Source organism: Abramis brama, assembly GCF_963993115.1.
Source record: "Abramis brama genome assembly, chromosome: 8".
NCBI lineage: Eukaryota > Metazoa > Chordata > Actinopteri > Cypriniformes > Leuciscidae > Abramis > Abramis brama.
In genome coordinates this window covers 36,689,522-36,707,992 of record NC_139970.1, presented here as the reverse complement: position 1 = coordinate 36,707,992, position 18,471 = coordinate 36,689,522, and the positions used below count along the sequence as shown (strand labels likewise).

General features: G+C 37.0%; 1 protein-coding gene across 1 annotated transcript; it reads right to left on the bottom strand.

Moving 5' to 3' along the window:
* Positions 1 to 4,030: 4,030 nt before the first annotated feature.
* On the bottom strand, positions 4,031 to 18,144 carry ctdsp1 (CTD (carboxy-terminal domain, RNA polymerase II, polypeptide A) small phosphatase 1). The gene is made up of 6 exons (XM_084123182.1): positions 14,697 to 18,144; positions 13,284 to 13,385; positions 9,929 to 9,985; positions 8,230 to 8,322; positions 6,294 to 6,479; positions 4,031 to 6,125 (listed from the first exon to the last, which is right to left on the bottom strand). Exons 1-6 carry the CDS (start codon positions 18,102 to 18,104, stop codon positions 5,997 to 5,999), a joined length of 3,975 nt encoding a protein of 1,324 aa, XP_083979308.1. The 5' UTR covers positions 18,105 to 18,144; the 3' UTR covers positions 4,031 to 5,996.
* Between the last annotated feature and the right edge of the window lie 327 nt (positions 18,145 to 18,471).

Sequence of the window (18,471 nt, the reverse complement as noted above, 5' to 3'; positions counted from 1 at the left end):
ATTCACAGAATGAAAGACATGGGTTTGCAGGCAACATATAATTAATCATAATTGATAAATTAAAAAAAGATGGAAGATTCTGTCTTAGAATTTCAAGAGAGAAAAATGAAAACTGACATTGCACTCTTTAAATTGAAACTTAAATCTGAATAAATGTTTTTACTTTGACTTATTTATTATTTAATTTTATACATAAAATCTTTTATAAAAGATTAAGAGAATGATTTTATTTTACAGATGTTAAATGTGATTAATGATTTTGCAATATTGGCAATACATAATAATAAAATTATTTTTTTTACAAATTTTGGGGAGGCTGTTATTTAATATCTTCTCCTATGCATAATAGAGGTGATGAATATGTTTCGTAAAAGTGTTTTGTTTCTGGAGTTTCTCCAACATTGCACATTTATGTTTCCCTAATCAAACACACTTGATTCTGGTCATCAGCTCATTAGTAGAGAGTGGGTGTCAGACAAAGGCCCTGTCCCAAATGAAAAGCAAAGCCCTCGTGGTCTCAGTGCGGGTTCGGCAGAAGTGTACATCGAGGGCGTATAGGGGTCACTCGTGAGCACCGTTCTGAAACCTACAATGACAAATGGGACACCCTATGGTCTTGTCAAATGCACATGACGTGTGCCATTTGGGACAGGGCCAAAGGAGACGTTCAAAATGTGCAGTTTGTTACTCAGCAATTCATTGTGAATCTTTAGACAATTCTTTTACATGACAAGTCACCAAAATATATAAATTGTGGAGAGTCAGTGGGAAAGAGCCCGTCAAATGCAGCGGTCTCTGATTGATAGATAAACAAACGAAAATATTTTGTTCTTGTTGTTGTTTTATTAGATTTTTGTCACGACTCAATATCGAGTCATTTTGATATACAAGGGGCACAACAGGGCTAAAGCTGCACCGCTGTGAAAGGAGCATTGATTTTATTCTCCTCTAAACCACTAGATGGCACAAAATGTGCCTCATAAAATATTATATTAATCATTTCATATAATAAAATGTATCTATTATGCCATATTACATTTTTATGGGATCTCCTTCAAAGCTTCCAGATTCTATCATTTCTAAATATTTATTTTATTATAGATTTATTAAACAAAAATACATTTCCTTTATTTATTAAAGTAAACAGAAAATAGTACACACTTTGCTGAAATGAGTGATTTGAAAAAGTATTAGATATTATGCAAAACATATTACTTTAGCTAAAGTGTTTGTATCATTAATGGGGGCCTTTTTTTTTTTACCTCCAGAGAGCAAGGCCCTCCTCGCCACCTCGCACATTTATATGATTTTGATCCATCAATGTTCATTTAAAACATAGGACTAGATATTTTCTGAAATCATACTGAAAAGCACATGTTCTATTTAGCCCCATTATACATGTTAATTTTTCTCAAAAAAAAAAAAAAAAAAAATCTTTCTCAAATAATGTCATAAACTATACAGAGAACCCTGTCAAGATGATACTGTTATTAAAGGTTAATTAACAACTGTTAACAGCCTAATAGTACTTTTATGATAAGAATAATAATGTTATAATACTAACTTTTTAATGTAAAAATAATGAATATGTAAAATAGTCCTTTTGTTGCAAAATGCTCCTCTCTAGAATTCATTTTTCTCGCTAAATACAGTTTATGGCTATACTGAATGGCTTTACTGAGGTAAATGTAACCTTACGTGACATTAACTTTCAAATAAAGGCGATACGTTTTCAATTCTAGTCTTCATTTATCTTAAAGGAGAACTCCGAACTTAACATCCTTAATGTGTCATTACAAGTCCACAGTAGTCGTTTGTCGAGTTCACGCGCATAGGTTATCACGCGCGTGAACTCGACAATCGACTAGCCTTCTGTGGACTTCGACCGAAAACAGGAAGAAAATAGGTATGTGCGCTGGCTGAATTAACATCATTTTATTCATATCTTTCACATCTACTGCAGTCAGATTCACCGTGTTCACTCTGACGGAATCACTCACAATGGCTGGGCACTTGTAATGACACATCAAGGATGTTAAGAGGCTAAAAGCAGGTTTAAAACTTGCCCCATTTAAGTCAACAGGGTGCAAATTTTAAAAAGAGGATAACACTGTGTAGGCAACACCGATTTTTGTCGTTGTTCTCTGTACTGACAGCACTCCAAATTTACAAAAAAATTAGCTCAATGTTAAAATTGACCGGAGTTCTCCCTTAAAGGACAATTCCGGTGAAAAATGAACAGGGGTAATTAACACATGGTTACCGAGTCGATTGTTCCCCGGGATGCGTTTTCATGAAAATCGAATGTCAAGAGTTTTATCTCTAAAAACAGATTAGCTTATAACGCTAGTATATGGGGCACAGAGTAAGTAAAAGTAAATCGCTAGTTATTACCACTAACAAGGCTCAAAACACGGTAGCATAATGAGGGTCCCTACATGCAAACCGAAGCATTGAGAACTTTGTAAGTGTACAGACAGTTTAATAAGAAGAGACTTTATAAAGACAGTACATTACGCGTTAACAGCGTTCGTGACTCGATTAGTCGAGACTGTTTTCCAAGATGACGCCTGCCTGTAAACGCGTAATGTTCTGTCTTTATAAAGTATCTTCTTATTAAACTGTCTGTACACTTACAAAGTTCTCAATGCTTCGGTTTGCATGTAAGGACCCTCATTATGCTACCGTGTTAGTGTGAGGCTATTTTGAGCCTTGTTAGTGGCATTAACTAGCGATTTACTTTTACTTACTCTGTGCCCCATATACTAGCGTTATAAGATAATCTGTTTTTAGAGATAAAACTCTTTACATTCGATTTTCATGAAAACGCATCCCGGGGAACGATCGACTCGGTAACCATGTGTTAATTACCCCTAGGTTCATTTTTCACCGGAATTGTCCTTTAACACCCAGTGTACCTATAAAAGGATAGGTTGCAGAGCATATTGAAATAAGCTATGAGAAAACTGACTGCTTACTCATGGCAGATAATTAAAGTAAAACAATTTACAAAGCTACATTAAGCCTTGAAGTCTAACCATCATCACATTTAGCATTACATGTTTCTGATTCAACAATTACACATTAGGAGAAGTGCATTTGCGGCCTCTCTCATGCATCTGTGAGAATATTAGAAAGAAGGCGTATCATTGAAAACAAGCACTACCAAGACTGTAACATTACTTCTGAAAAACATGGACCTGGGTTGGTCCAGTTGCATAAGCAGACAAGTGTGAGAAATCCTACTGAGATTGATGATTAGTTAGACCTCGGAGAATGTACCACGTCAGGCATGCTATTCAGTTAACATGACTGTATCATCAGTTTCATATGTTGAAAGACACTATGTACCCAGTAAATATAGGCTGATCCTCACTGAAGTTTCATGTGTTTTTGTTTTCATGATATTAGAAACAGGAAAGTGGATCTTAATGAAACTTGGTAACACTTCGCAATACAAGGTCCCATTAGTTCAAGTGTATCCTCTGATTTTCAACCCTCATTTGTACTGATACAATGTCAGTAGTATATATAAATGAACAATGTTTACTCTTTCTCCATGTTATCTGAACTGAGAAATTTGTATTTATTTGTCAGCAAAAGTCTGCCGTATGATTGATTTTAAAAACCTATTACTAAATGTTGAAATCAACATTAACCACTATTAATAAATGCATTAGAAGTATTTATAATAACTAGTTCAATTTAACTAATAACAAATGGAACCTTATTGTAAAGAGTTGCTGGAAAATTTTGAAATTCTGACATCGAGTATTTAAATTTTTCTGTTAATTGGTTTTAAAAGGCAAAAATACCTTTTAATGGCTTTTTTGATTAATGATGATTTATGTTCAATAGTTTAACTTATTTGTAGAAGACAACCCAAATAACTTAATACACAAACCATGTTACTATACATCACTAATACTATTGGAAATAATACCAGAATAAAATACAGGGTGAGATTCAAGTACAAAAGGGAGAGGAGATGAATTGTGCTTTTTAAGAATCAAATATTCAACACTCAGGCTGCTTCTTTAAGCTTTTATGAATAACAAAATCTTTTTTTTTTCTCCATGGCACAGCACTATTTTCATTAATATCACAAATATAGAAAGATGGCAAGTGTTCGGCCATCCCCAAATCTATTTTAAAAGTCAAACACTGAAAAATGGACAAAACACAAGTATTAAAAACCATAACATCATCTTTCCACTCTCTCCCGTACACATGAACATCATCACCATTGTGTCGAAACATCAACATTGGCACTTGCAGAACAATCAACTCAGATAGTGCTGAGCAAGTATGCGATCCCCATGAGGAAAACCATCCATATTAAATGGCACAACTAACAAGAAGGCACGTCAACTGCACATTAACCGGGGCTCTCCAGTCCACGTTACAGCATGCTCACGCCAATGCCCAAATCACTTTCTCAATAACCACCTAACAGCTTTAGTTATCTAATGGAGAGTTAAGGCATTACAAGTCGTTTCCACTGACAAATCATGGTTTGATTCCAGTATTCTTTACTTGTTTTGATTAATATAAACACACAAATGGCATACCGTTATGAATTTAGAACTACACAGTATCGGACAAACTGATTTTGTAAATGAGACCACTTTTGATATTGTCTGACAAAAATTTGCTACAGTAATTTTAAGGCCACATTGAAGGACCTCGCATTAGACACAATAAAGCATACTGTATACAATTCAAAAGGTGCATTAGCTTAACCTTCCGAGTGAAAACGGGCCGTGCGACAACAGGTGCTGGGCCAATTTCCCTTTCTTACAATTGTTGCTTTGTGAAACTTGAATTTCAAGTGTGGCTGATTGCATCATGACTCTTTTTCATGTTGATTTAGAAATAAAAATGGAGAAGAAAGAAAACATGATTTTTGAAAAATAAAAGGGATAATGAATGCTTGTGTGTGAGTCCAATAAACTTGTCTAGATAAAAAAAGACAGCATATTATTCCATGTGATTGCCATTTATGGTTTTGTCCTCGCTTGAGATCTTGAGGTAAACTCATTTAACACAGGGAATGAGGGAAGCTCAACTCAAGATATAAACTCAAGAAGAGGAAGTCATTTTCTTAAAACACAAATCTTCTCAAATCACCCACTGAAGAGGATAATCAACTTGATTCAATTTAACAGGGCTTCCCTCAACAATGAAAATGAAAGAGTTGCAAAGAAGGAAAGACGCATCTTTTGGTGAATCTCTCCGAAACCAAGCCTACGCCACATTTACCCCTGAAAGCAAATGAAAAATAAATATAAAATAATATTTGCATAAAGAAAACGGCCATATTGTATGACATTGTGAAATTATTTTCATGAGATTTAAAAAGTTTTCCCCTCATTATTGCCATGATGCATCTGGACATTTTACTTTTTGAAATTTTTCTTTTTTGTGATTTCCGTTATCATTCACAATGGTGATTTTCATTAGATTTTCATACCTGTAATAGAGTACTTTTAGCATAAACAATAAGCATTAAAGGCAGTACAACAAATACAACCATAACATATAAATACAATATAATTTAAATATATTATCATATTTGTTTGTTTACACATTACAGTAAATATAACTTTGCATTTTTTGCATCATGGCGGGAATGTGCTTCGTTGTCAAAATATTATCACAAACGAAAAAAAAAAAAAAAAAAAATTTCCTTAAGCAAAATATCATTTTTTATTTCTATTTGACTTCAGGGTAAAATATGGTGTTGTCCGCTTTCCTGAGATTCACCCATTCGAGTGTTAAAACAATGAGCTTGTTATTTTATGCTTGTAATAGATAAAGCAGTCCTTCACAGTTCTGTCATTCGCCTTCTTTTCTCGATCAAACATCATGTGAATGGAATTCTGGGTAGGTGACGAGGACTGAGCTAGTGGCTGGTCCTGTTAGGGGGAAGCAGTGGTGTGCTCCGAGCCCAGCAGCCTCCATGGCCCCATAGTGACAGCTGCCCTTAGTGTCCACTAGCTAGTAGTCCTCTGCTGCTTGAGCACAGTGTAGACATTATCCACTTTACTCAGTCTCTCGAAGAAAGGGATGAGATCCAGCAGCTCTGTGTCAGACATGTCATCAAACCAGGAGGCAACAGGTACCTAAAACATGACAGAGAAGAGCATGTTAAAAAACAATATGAATGTTGGGACAAAGCAACAAACCATTGACTAATAAACTTTAGCAGGTTAAGCACTGTACGGACTATATCCTCAGACCCAAAGCAGTTATATGTGCAAAAAAAACAACAAAGAAAGACAGTAACGTACAGCATTGTCTGGGTGGAAGATGTAGGAGGCTGGCGAGTTGTCCACAATGATGACTTTGTTGAGATCCCTGCCTAGACGGCTTAGGTCCTTGACGTAATTTCCACGGTGGAACACACAAGATTCTCGGAAAAGACGGCTTCGGAAAGCTCCCCACTTGTCCAGCAGATCCGAGACAGGATCGGCATACTAGAAAAGCAGAATCACATTAATGTGATGGACACGGTTAGACAGAGGAGGGAAAACGTGCCAAGCATCAACAAAAATCAAATGAAGTCCTTTGTAAAATGCAAGGCTCACACCAATGAACCAATGACTACTGAAATTCCATGTCAAATTCGTGAGTAGGCTACTGGATTAAGAAATCGTCATTCATTTAAAGAGTCCTATTTATTTATATTTTGTTATTATATTTTTCCGGGTAGTAATTTATTACATGTAATCTGAATCGTTTACATCAACAATACATATCGTCACATTTAAAAATCGCAATATAAACACGCACGCATACATTATTATATGAATATATATTAGTGCTGTCAGCGTTAATGTGTGCGATTCATTTCAAAATCCTTAACATTAAGGCAAATAAATTGCAAAAGAACGTGAAGCTGTGTCATTAACGTAATTTACGTCACGCAGTTAGATGATCTTAGAAATCGGGAGTTTATCACACTGAGCATCTACAAGCACCTGTAACCCTGGTAGAAGGACATTTCCTTCTAACCCTTTAACCTGATTCTGATTCTCTGTTTGTGATCAGACCATTTTAACCAAGTAAACTCTAGGAAAGTTTTCAGTGATCCAGTAATCAAATTTGTTCAAAATATCAGTCCAAAGCAGCGCTAATGTAAAGGCCAGGCTGATTATATCAGAGACTCACATTGCGTTTTTAGTGAATTATTCATTCCAGTATGTGCTTTGCTTTAAAACACAAGCTCTGTCATATTCTGTGATTTGTTTCTGAAGAGCGCAATTTTGGTGACGTACAGTAAGCGTGTGAGAGTCTGTTATATTGATGCATAAAAACAAATTGTGTATGTGCGCTCTCGATCACTGATCACACACTGCATTTATGTACAGACACATTTCAGTTCATTTGCTTTCTTTCCACACACACCAAGGATAATGTTTGACTTGTCATGTGCATGTTGCTGTGTTTAGTAGTCGTAGGTTTATGCAGTCAAGTCAAGGTGGTTGACTTAGGAGTTTTTGGCCTCTCCATGTGGTCCTGTTCGGTATCGCAGCTTGACTCGTCTAAACTGACAACAAGCTCTTTGTTGTTACTCTGTCTGTACACATACTTTTTTTTTTTTTCTGTAATGTTTTTTTTTTTTTTTCATGGGTGCTTTGGTGTGCATAAATGTATTATAATAGAAATGTATGGACTCCTTATATCATTTAGTTATTTGGTGTCTTTTTGGAGTCTCCAAGGTGTCCTTGAAGCTTGCAGAAAATACAGTTTTGTGAGAATCGCCCTTCAATCTGATTGTTTACTTTGCTGGATATAGGAAATGATGACAAAATGAATGTGTTAAACAAGATAAATGGTGTATTCTTAATTTCACGATAAGTGTGCGATTAATCACAACAAAAGTGTGCTTAAACCACACTATGGGTGTGGTTTTTAATGACATTTTAAGATTTGATTTTATTCACCAACTATCATAAAAACAGACCAAAAAAAAAAATCTGATGCAATGGCACGACTAAATAAATCTTATCTGAAAACAGACACCAAAGTCGGCACACACACAGTTATTTATCTTTTTACAGGTTTGAAAGTCCATTTTAAAATAACTGGATGTTTTCCATAACCGTGCGAACACTGTACTATCTATAAAACTGATACAAGCAGTAAGTGATGTTAAATCCTATTTCATATCAAAGTTAATGCTGAATACCTTGTATAGTGCAAAGATAATTTTGCATTTCTTACCTTGGCTAAGCTTGCAGTGAATAACACACACTCGAACAGTTCCCCCATCCGTTTGAGGAACTCGTCAACATGAGGTCTCTTCAACACATACACCTACATTCAGAAGGCAGACAAAGGGGGGAAAAACGGTTAAAATGTGTCATTACTTCAAAGTTATAAATTCACAGCTAGAGGGAAAAAAAAATGGCACTAAACCAGGTCATATTCATAAAGTTACAGCTAAGATTTATTACTGAATAAATAAGATTTATATTAGCCTGCATCTTGATGCTTCATATAACGATGAGCTTTATGTGACCGTAGAACTATAAACCCGGTTTTAAGAGCAGCAATAAAACGGGTTGTTTTACTCCAACAACTAGGTCAGCCAAGCTTGTTTATGAAGCTGGTGGTCTCATTCCTGAACCAAGTCATCCCGAATAGGCTTTCCTGACATCCCAAGCCTATCCTGGATTACTTGAAACAGGCCTAAGCCTTGTTTGTCAGACACCTACAGTCTTCCTGGTGTAACTGGGGCCGTTGGCCTTTAAAGGGCCAAAGCATCGTACTGTCATAGCTTGAGAGAGCAGGAGACTCGCTCTGAAGAGAGATTGATGGGGCCAGTGACTTCTCAGAAGCCAGTCAGTGTTTCTCCATTTCGTCAGGACACAGAAATAGCCACCTGCTGCTCTGACCCATCAGCCAAGATGGCAACGATACTGTCAGGTTGCACACCCGTTAAGCGGCAATAGGTAAACAGAGGAGAAAACACGGTGCGACAGCAGACAGACAAATAATAGCGGTCACAGGCATGATTATAACAAAAGCATAACTGATGATTATTTTTCTTGATATTGTAATCACAGTTGTTTATTTTAAAGAATAGAAATTATATAGAAAATATATACTTATTCCATGTGGGGAAAAAGCAATATTCTTTATGCATGTACACAGGAAGCAGACAACGGAAAAACAGAACAGAAGTGAAACATTACACATTCGTCATATTAGGACCAATGCTGACAGTCCTTTAGACCTATTTACACAGCTCTGAGTCACCACTGCATTCATGCGGATAAAGGGCTGTGATTGGCTACAATTCTCAGCCAGAGTGAAAACATGTAAATACATCAATTTGATCAAACACTAATCCATGGAACAACCGGGGCAGCAAAAGGGTTCAAGGGGGTTAAAAAAAAAATTAAAAAAAATTTGACGATGTATTTTTAGGATTGGAAAGATAACTATACAGCTGCTCTCGATCTTGAACAATATTTATCATGGAAATCATTGTACAAATAAATCTGTTGTGAAAAAAAGAATTATTTTCAAGTATATACATCTAACATTAACAGTGGTTAGCAAAAAAAGATGCACTTGATATAAAACACAATATTTTGTGTTTTTATAATATACAATAATTTACTTTGGCTTCGGTACAATAATATATCACGTTTTTTCTCACACAGTATAAATGATATATATCTTTATATAATTTTTTCTTTAATTTATTAATAAATTATTTTATTTTAGGAATTCACAAGGGGATCATCATATTTTGAGGATCTTGGCATTGTGGTAATCAACACTTTTCATGATTGATTTTCATAATCATCATAATTTTTTTCTTTTCTTTTTTTCGATTGATTGATGTCATAGAATATCCTTCCAATCGTCAGTTATCCATGGACAACTTTGCATGAGAACGGGTTATGCTCACCTGATGTACTGTCCCATCAATTTCCACTGGAATGATGAAGTCAGCATTGTTTACCGGCTGGGAAGAAAAAACACATTAAAATTGATTTAACTGTTGCAGGCAGAAGAAAATAAGATGAATCTATATTGAATTTGCAGGTGACTGTATCAATGACTGACATGATGTGTAAACATCCATCAGGCTCCAGTCATTTTCAGAATATTGCCACAGACCCTAAGTGTGGTCTTTAGATAGGTCTAGAAACTCAATCTCAAATGTTGAGATAATCACATTTATGTGTTATAGAGATGTCAGGACAGTGTGACCTACATTCACAGATGTGGCATGAAGTAACATTATGCTGTCTTGTGACTGACGGAATAGTTCATCACAAACCATGAAAATTGCCATTATTTATTTACTCTCAAGTCATTCCAAACCGGTATGCTGTTCATTTTTAGTGGAACACGACTCTTTACAGTAAAAAAAAAAAAAAATTGTGATATGACTTTTCAAATTAGTATCCTTTTGTGTTCCACATTTAAAAAAAAAACATAAGCATGCAGACTTGGAACAATATGGGGGTAATTAAATACATTTTTATAAATATATATATATTTTTTTAAATACATTTTTTCATTTTTTTAATGAACTGCTGCTTTTAAAGGAACACACCGACTTTTTGGGACTTTAGCTTATTCACCGTATCCCCCAGAGTTAGATAAGTCCATACATACCCTTCTCATCTCCGTGTGTGCCGTAACTCTGTCTGACGCACCCACTGCTAGCCTAGCTTAACACAAAGACTGGAGGTAAACAGCTCCAGCTAGCATACTGCTCCCAATAAGTGACAAAATAACGCCAACATTTTCCTATTTACATGTTGTGATTTGTATAGTCACAGCGTGTACAAATAACAAGGTCACATGAGACACAGCCATCTGATCTTCTAACCATATACGTACTGGGAACTATATTCTCAGAAGGCGAAGCACTGCTACTTCTGCGGAGTGATCTACTCCAACTCTGAGCGAACTCTCTGCTCCTCACCGCGGGGCTTCTCAGGTGCTGCGAGCAAATCACTCCGCCCAAATAGCAGTGCTTCACCTTCTGAGTATATAGTTCCCAGTATGTATACGGTTAGAAGATCAGATGGCTGTGTCTCATGTGACCTTGTTATTTGTACACGCTGTGACTATACAAATCACAACATGTAAATAGGAAAATGTTGGCGTTATTTTGTCACTTATTGGGAGCAGTAGGCTAGCTTACCCTAACTTACCTCCAGTCTTTGTGCTAAGCTAGGCTAGCGGTGGGTGTGTAAGACAGAGTTACGGCACGCACGGAGATGAAAAGGATATGTATGGACTTATCTAACTCTGGGGGATACGGTGAATAAGCTAAAGTCCCAAAAAGTCGGCGTGTTCCTTTAACAGTGAGCTTTCAAACTCCATTTGCAATTTAAAAAAAAAACAGCTTACATTTAATACACTCAATACACCTAGGCCCTGTTTACACCTAGTATTAAAATGTGATGTCGTCGATCAGAACACAAGTTGACGATGCTAAATCGGTCGAATGCGTTTTTGACTACCTATGGAAGTTGTTGAAAGTGGACAAGCTCAAAACGTTTTAGACCCCGTTTACACCTGTATTTAGTGTCAAATGCATTAGAACAACCACAAAACACGCCTACTCTTAGCACGCCGTAGCACGCCTACGGACCTAAAGAATACCCATTATGGGAAGCGCACTAGCCAGACAAGATTGACTGTTGTGCAAGCTTATTTCATCCATTAGATCGAAAGATCTGAAAAAGCCCGCCTTATAGACCCCCCTCACGAAGAAATCAGGACAGAAGTGTTCAAAAGTGGACCAAAAAGGACCAAAAAAAAAAACTGATTAAAACTCCAGGTTTGAACTGGAATGTCTCCCTCGTCTACATGTGATCCGATCTAACAAAGCACATTAATACCAGATGTAAGCAGGGCCTTAGACAAGTTCACTTTTGAGTACAATGAGTAGTTATAGTTTTTAGAACAGTCACAGCTGAGACTCCAGTGAGGAAAACATTCCTTTTCTTCCTGGCTTCCCCAAATTGTGCACATAGCATCTTTATGATGTCATGCAGCCAGAGAGAGAGAGAAAAAAAAAAAAACTTCCATAAAGAGTCAAATCAGGGGCTGCCACATTTCTCCAAGTGCATGCATGCGTGTAAAAACAAACACTAAATGCGGTACGATTGGCTCAAATAAGCGTATGTGTATTTACACTGCTACACTCCCCCGCTAACTCTGAAGGTTGGAAAATAACTTGTCTGGTATCTAAAAAGAAAAAGGCAAAGATGACTCTGTTGTGTTCTTAGTTATCAAGAACATTGTAAAAGACACTCAATGTGTTCTTTTACAATGCAAACATTATTTTTCATTATTACATAGCAAAAGAACATTACATTGGTTGAAACTATTGCATTAGGCCTGCAAAAAAAGTTGTTTACATTAACATGCAAGAACAGACTGAACTAATACTGGAGGTGTTTTTCCTCTATGCTTCCATATGAGGCAACCATCAGTTTACAGTAGAGACAGAAATTTGTCACTTAAAAATAGGAATGTAAAACAGCAAAAAAAATGTGCATTAAAGCATTCTGTACCACTACTATCACCAACTGGTATTTCAAAAGAAATATGTACTATATAGACTAAAAGGGTTTCATAAACCCTCCCATCAGTCTCAAACTAAAAGTATATCGAGGCCTACAGCGTCACAGAGCCACAGTGTTTACACTTCAGGGAAACCATCTTCCTAAAAGGCTTACTTATAGCTGTCTAAGCATATTAAAAGAACAGATCACTCAAAATTGGAAATTCTGTCATCATTTACTCACCTTCATATTGTTCAAAATCTGTAAGACTGTCTTTCTTCTGCAGAGCATATATTTTGAACAATGTTTTAAGGGTTTTTGCCCCTATAAAGAAGGTCACTGGCAGCCAAAACAACACTGGACCTCACTGACTATCATTGTATAGACAAAAACACTGAAACATTTCAAAACATTTTTGTTTGTATTTTACAAAATAAATAAGTCATACCATTTTTGAATGACATAAGGGCGAGTAAATGATGACAGTGATTTTTCTTTTCTGGGTGAACTCTCTTTTTATGCTCAGACAGGGGAAAACATTTTAACACACTTCAGCTTTAAGGTCTGTGATGATGTGAATGCACGCAATGGTGTTAAATGTCTATCTATAACATTGAGTCAAGCGTATCTCATAGCCATGATATTAGTTGAGCTGCCAACAACATACATTTTCTTCACACCTGCTGCCAGATATAAACTGATGAAAAAAGAGGGCTCAACACATTGGCTTACCTTGAATGAACTGTGGACTAGTGTTTCATCCAGATCAATGACTACACAGATCTTCCCTACATCTTTAGACTTTATCTGTGGAAGAAGTGGCTTGGCCGGGACCTGTAATTGACATTTCAAGGACACTGGTAAATAAGTAGCCAAGTTGGAATTTACAAGAAGCTATTTTACAGTAAAAATACAGTATAGGTCAGTGTTTCTCTACCGGTGGGTCGCAACTCAAAAGTAGGTGTAAATAAAAAGTCTCTGCCCTCGGTATGTATTGTATGATGGACAGTAAAGTGAGTCAACTGGTATGGATTTTATTTGATATTCTATACGTTTATATGGGAAGCTATTTGTAGACAGTCACATGGAAAGATGTAAGACACTGAGTGTGACGTGTACAGAATTTAAAGACGGAATTATGTTTTATAAAACTAGTTTAGCTGTTTGAATCTTTCATTTTAACCCAGGTATTAGACAATGTCAAACTTATCTTTCATTTGTTGTTAAAATAAGAAATACAAATGTTGTAAAATATTTAATTCACTGGACTTTAAAAAAAAGAAGTAATTATTTAATATATAAACAATTTTTCCCTATTGTATTTCCGGGGGGGGACTATAATATGTACACTACTATTCTAAAGTTTGGGGTAAAGTTTTAAAAGAAGTCTCTTATGATTTTTATTTGATTGAAAATACATTAATATTGTGAAATATTATTACAATTTAAAGTAACTGTTTTCTATTGTAATATATTTTAAAATGTAATTTATTCCTATGTTAGCAAAGCTGCATAGTCTTCAGTGTCACATGAATCTTCAGAAATTATTCTTCTGTTTAATCATTTTGTCCTTGCTGAAATCAAATTCTTACTGACCCAAAACATCTGAATGGTAAAGTACAATTAACAAAATGCAAATACACCATGATAAGATTTTGGTCATACAGCCCATCCCAAACTGGGTGTATTAGTTATAGACATGAGTATCCAAAAGGGGGCATAAGGTAGCTCTTTTAGCAGTAGCATTCCATAAGCAGAGGAAGATCAAGTGACTGACTGCAGCTGGGGTGGAATTGCAAAGCTGCTCACAGTTCACACACACAGTCTGAAACCGTCTCTGTCCTATGCTTACAGAATGAGTATCTCAAGACCTGCGCGGCCTTCCGGATTCATTACAAATGGGAGAGTGTACAGATGACTGATTTAAATAACATAACATATGACATGGAATAAGAGCCCAGCATGGGGTCTTATTTTAGTTCTGTTGCTACTGACTTCATACCAATTAAAATTCAAATACATTCCTTCACAAGCAAAATCCGTTTACATCGCACCATCAAATGCATGTAAGATATTGATGCTTTTTAAAACATGCTTTCAACTCCTAAAATCAATCAACAAGTGCCTCTCCTAAGAAAAAAGTACCTGATCTATGGGCGGAACACAGATTTCACAATCGCAGTCCTCTGGGTACTCTTCATCTTCAGATACATCACTGTCCTCATAAGAATCACTCTGTTCACTTGACTTTTTTTGGACAGACTTAAATGTGTCTTGTTCAGGTGCCTCACTTCTAGCAACTTGATGTATAAGTTCCTCTAATTTTTCATTGTGCTTGTTCTCCTCAGGCAGATCATCTGTTCCAGGAGGATGAAGGAGCCCAGAGGTCTCTTTTGGCTTGGTATGGGCCTCTTGCTGACCATCTGATAACCAAAAAGAGTCTGTCTCTGTGTTTGACTGTTCCTCAAAGGCACAAGAGAGCAGTTGATCTGCAGTTGTTGTCTCTTTACCTTTGTCACTTTCCTCAGAACATCTCACAAGATCTTCAAAATAAAAAAGGGCTGTTTCTTCATCTTCACTTGTTTCAATCTCTCCACAACAAGGTCCATGATCCCCCTCATTTTCAAAGTCAGGGTGCGTCTCCCAATTTTTATCAATTTCAACCACAGAACTGAGATCTTGTATGATTTCCTTGTTCTCAGAGCTGTAGAACCCAGTTAAATTCTGACTGACCTCATTTTCCAACAATTCTTCTTCAGGTGATTCTGAAGGATCAACTTCTTGAAATGTGTTCTTTACAACACAGGACCCTATAACATCTCCAGATATATTGTTGAAAGCATTTTCAACCACTTCTTCCGTTTCACAACCTTCAACGGCTGCAACACAGGACACTTGTACATGCATATCAACATGGGGTTCAGCAACCTCTCCATTTATGTCGCAAAGATCATTGCCCTTGCTCTCAGAATACAATGTGAGACTCTCGTCAATAAAATCAGGCCCATAAGCGTCAGTTCCACAGACCTCGTCTGGTTTGGCACATTCATGGATTTGAACTGGATCAATAGGGAGTCCAACAGCTAATGCTTCAGCATATGTTTTATTGCTTTCCTTTCCTGTCACTTGTCGCACAGAATCAATCTCACATGCTTCTTCACAAGCATCTAAATTTTCCTGTGTATACATGTTAAAGTTCTTATTACCTTCTTCATGGTTCTCATCTGGCTGTAGTATATGAATTGAGGACTCATCCTCTGCAAGAAGGTTTTCCTTATCACATGGTTGATCTGAGAAGATTTCAAACGATTCAGACTCATCAACAAAACTTCTGAATGATTCATCGGTTTCAGAGCTACTTTGACTTTTAGCATCCATGCAGTCGCAGTACTCCTCTTCGCTTGACTCATCTGAAGAACCTGCTCCTGTGGTCACTGCATCGAGGGAGATGTCCACATTTGAGTGGAGTTCAAAAGTTGCCACCTCATCATCACCAAGTTGAAAGGGTTGAAGAGTTTCATCATTACAACATTTCCCTTTCTCCAGCTCTTCACACTTTCTACAGAGCTTCCTACAGTTATCCAAAGCTTGAACTTCAGGTTTAGGATCTACAACTTCAGGTTTTTCTACCTCTCCATTTGACTCACTAATTTCAGCAGCAATACTTGAAGTCTCCTTATTATGCCTCAAAAGATCAGTAAGAAATTGAGAAAGCCAGCGAGCCTCAAAAGTTTCCATTGATCCAGAAAACATGGCATCGCACTCAGATGGTTTCCTACCCTCAGTTCTGCTACTATGATTAGGCAAATTCTCTTTGGTTTTTGCTTCAGGGTTGTGAAAGACAGAGTCGTGTGTTCCTGACAACTTTGGGCAATTTTCTGCAAGTCTGCTTTGATATGGGCCCTCAGAATGGTCAGTGGGCACAGAGGGAGTGCATTGTTCAAGGATGTCACATTTTTCAAAGTGCATTCCACAGCTTGTGCATTGTTCTAAAGCCTTAAAAGATACAGAGGATTCGCTGTGTTCAAAGAGTTGGTTACAGTCTTGATATCCTTCAGTCGAGGAGGTCCAGCTACAATTAAAAGTCTCCGACAAACAAGTGCAATCATCTAGCAGAACTCTGTCATCAGAGGTGTCCATTTGCCCAGTACGCTGTGTGTGCTCAAGGGACAAACAGTGGTCAGATGGCTTACTTTCTTTAGAGTCTTGACACAGTTCAGGGGATTTAAAATGTGCAGGATAGTATTCATCAAGCTTGTTTTGATTGTTAGGCTCGGACTGTTTAGATGTCTCACAGTCTTCAGAATCTAGTTCAACTACATCATTTTGATCAGATGAGTTATCTTCAGAACTGCTGTTTTCACACTTGCTGTACTGTTCCTGATATTCTGTGCCACATTCAGAAAGCATTTCATAATCTAAGAGATCAAATTGTGAGCATTCAACATCAACTTGTGTAAAAGAATCACAAAGATCTACCTCAGTTAACTGTTCTGCATCATCTTGCTGAAAAGACTCACAATCATCTAGGCTCATCTTGGGTGAAATGATTTCTTCTGCATCATCTTGATGAAAAGACTCACAAAGATCTGGGCTCATCTCAAATGAGTTTAACTGTTCTGCCTCATGTTGTTCAAAAGACTCATAATCATCCTGTTGAGAAGACTCACAAAGATCTGGGCTCATCTTAAATGAGTTTAACTGTTCTGCCTCATGTTGTTCAAAAGAGTCACAATCATCTTGTTGAGAAGACTCACAAACATCTGGGCTCATCTCAAATGAGTTTAACTGTTCTGCATCATGTTGTTCAAAAGAGTCACAATCATCTAATTTCATCTCAGTTAAAATTATCTGTACTGCATCGTCTTGTTGAAAAGACTCACAATCTTCTAGGCTCATCTTAGATAAAGTTAACTGTTCTGCATCGTGTTCAGAAAACTCACTTTGATCACTTGGCACAAATGCAATTAAAAGTTCATCATTTTGGCATATTTCAACCAAGTCAACTGAAGAACTGCTTGTTTCAAAACACTCACTGTGCTCAGAGCAGCTGTCCAACAAAGAGCTATATCCAGACGAACCAGACTGATCTGAAAATTCACCATTGATTTGACTATTTTCAATGCAAAGTCCATCTGCTTCATTTAGTTTGATGGCGTTTTGACCAATAGATGTTTCTTGTTCTGTGCACAATTGTGCAGAATGTTCTAAAGACTGATTTTCCTTTTTAGGATCTCCTTGTCCAGAGACCTCCGAATGGCCAAAGCACAGTTCAGCGGGCATGTTTGCTTCTGTGTGCTCGCTTTTAAAAAAGGAAGATGATTCCAAGTATTTGGTAATGTTGCTTTCGACAAAAGACATCCGTTCTCCAAAACACTGGCAAAGGTCAGAAGAAGGAAAACACTTCAGACATTCTCCCATATGTTTGCTTTCTCCACAAAGCCTGCAAGAACAGTCAGAGATCTTCGTTTGCAAAGGGGGCTTACAAGGCTGAAGGGATTCGTTGAGCCCACAGCCTGCCTGAGACACCAGCAGCAATGTGCACGTTGACATGACAGAGGGGTTGAGACTCCACTGAACCCTGCACTCAGCCCGCCTTCAGGACACCTACCGATTTATTTTGGTGCTTCAGAGACGTGACAAATAACCCCCGGTGTATCAAATCACTATAAAAAGCTGAAGTAAGGCATAAATCTGAACCTGACACCTACAGCGTCTTGAAATCCGATCTGCTCGTAGTTGTTCACGGCCATGTTTTTTTTCCCCCCCGAATAATTAGTTTAATGAAATCATGAGTGGAACATTTTTTGACATCTTTGACATCTCTTCAGATCACCTTTCAATTAGTTGGGAATTTTAAGGACAGATAGCTTTTCTTTTTGCTAAATAAATTAACAGCATTCATTTAGGGTCTCTACAT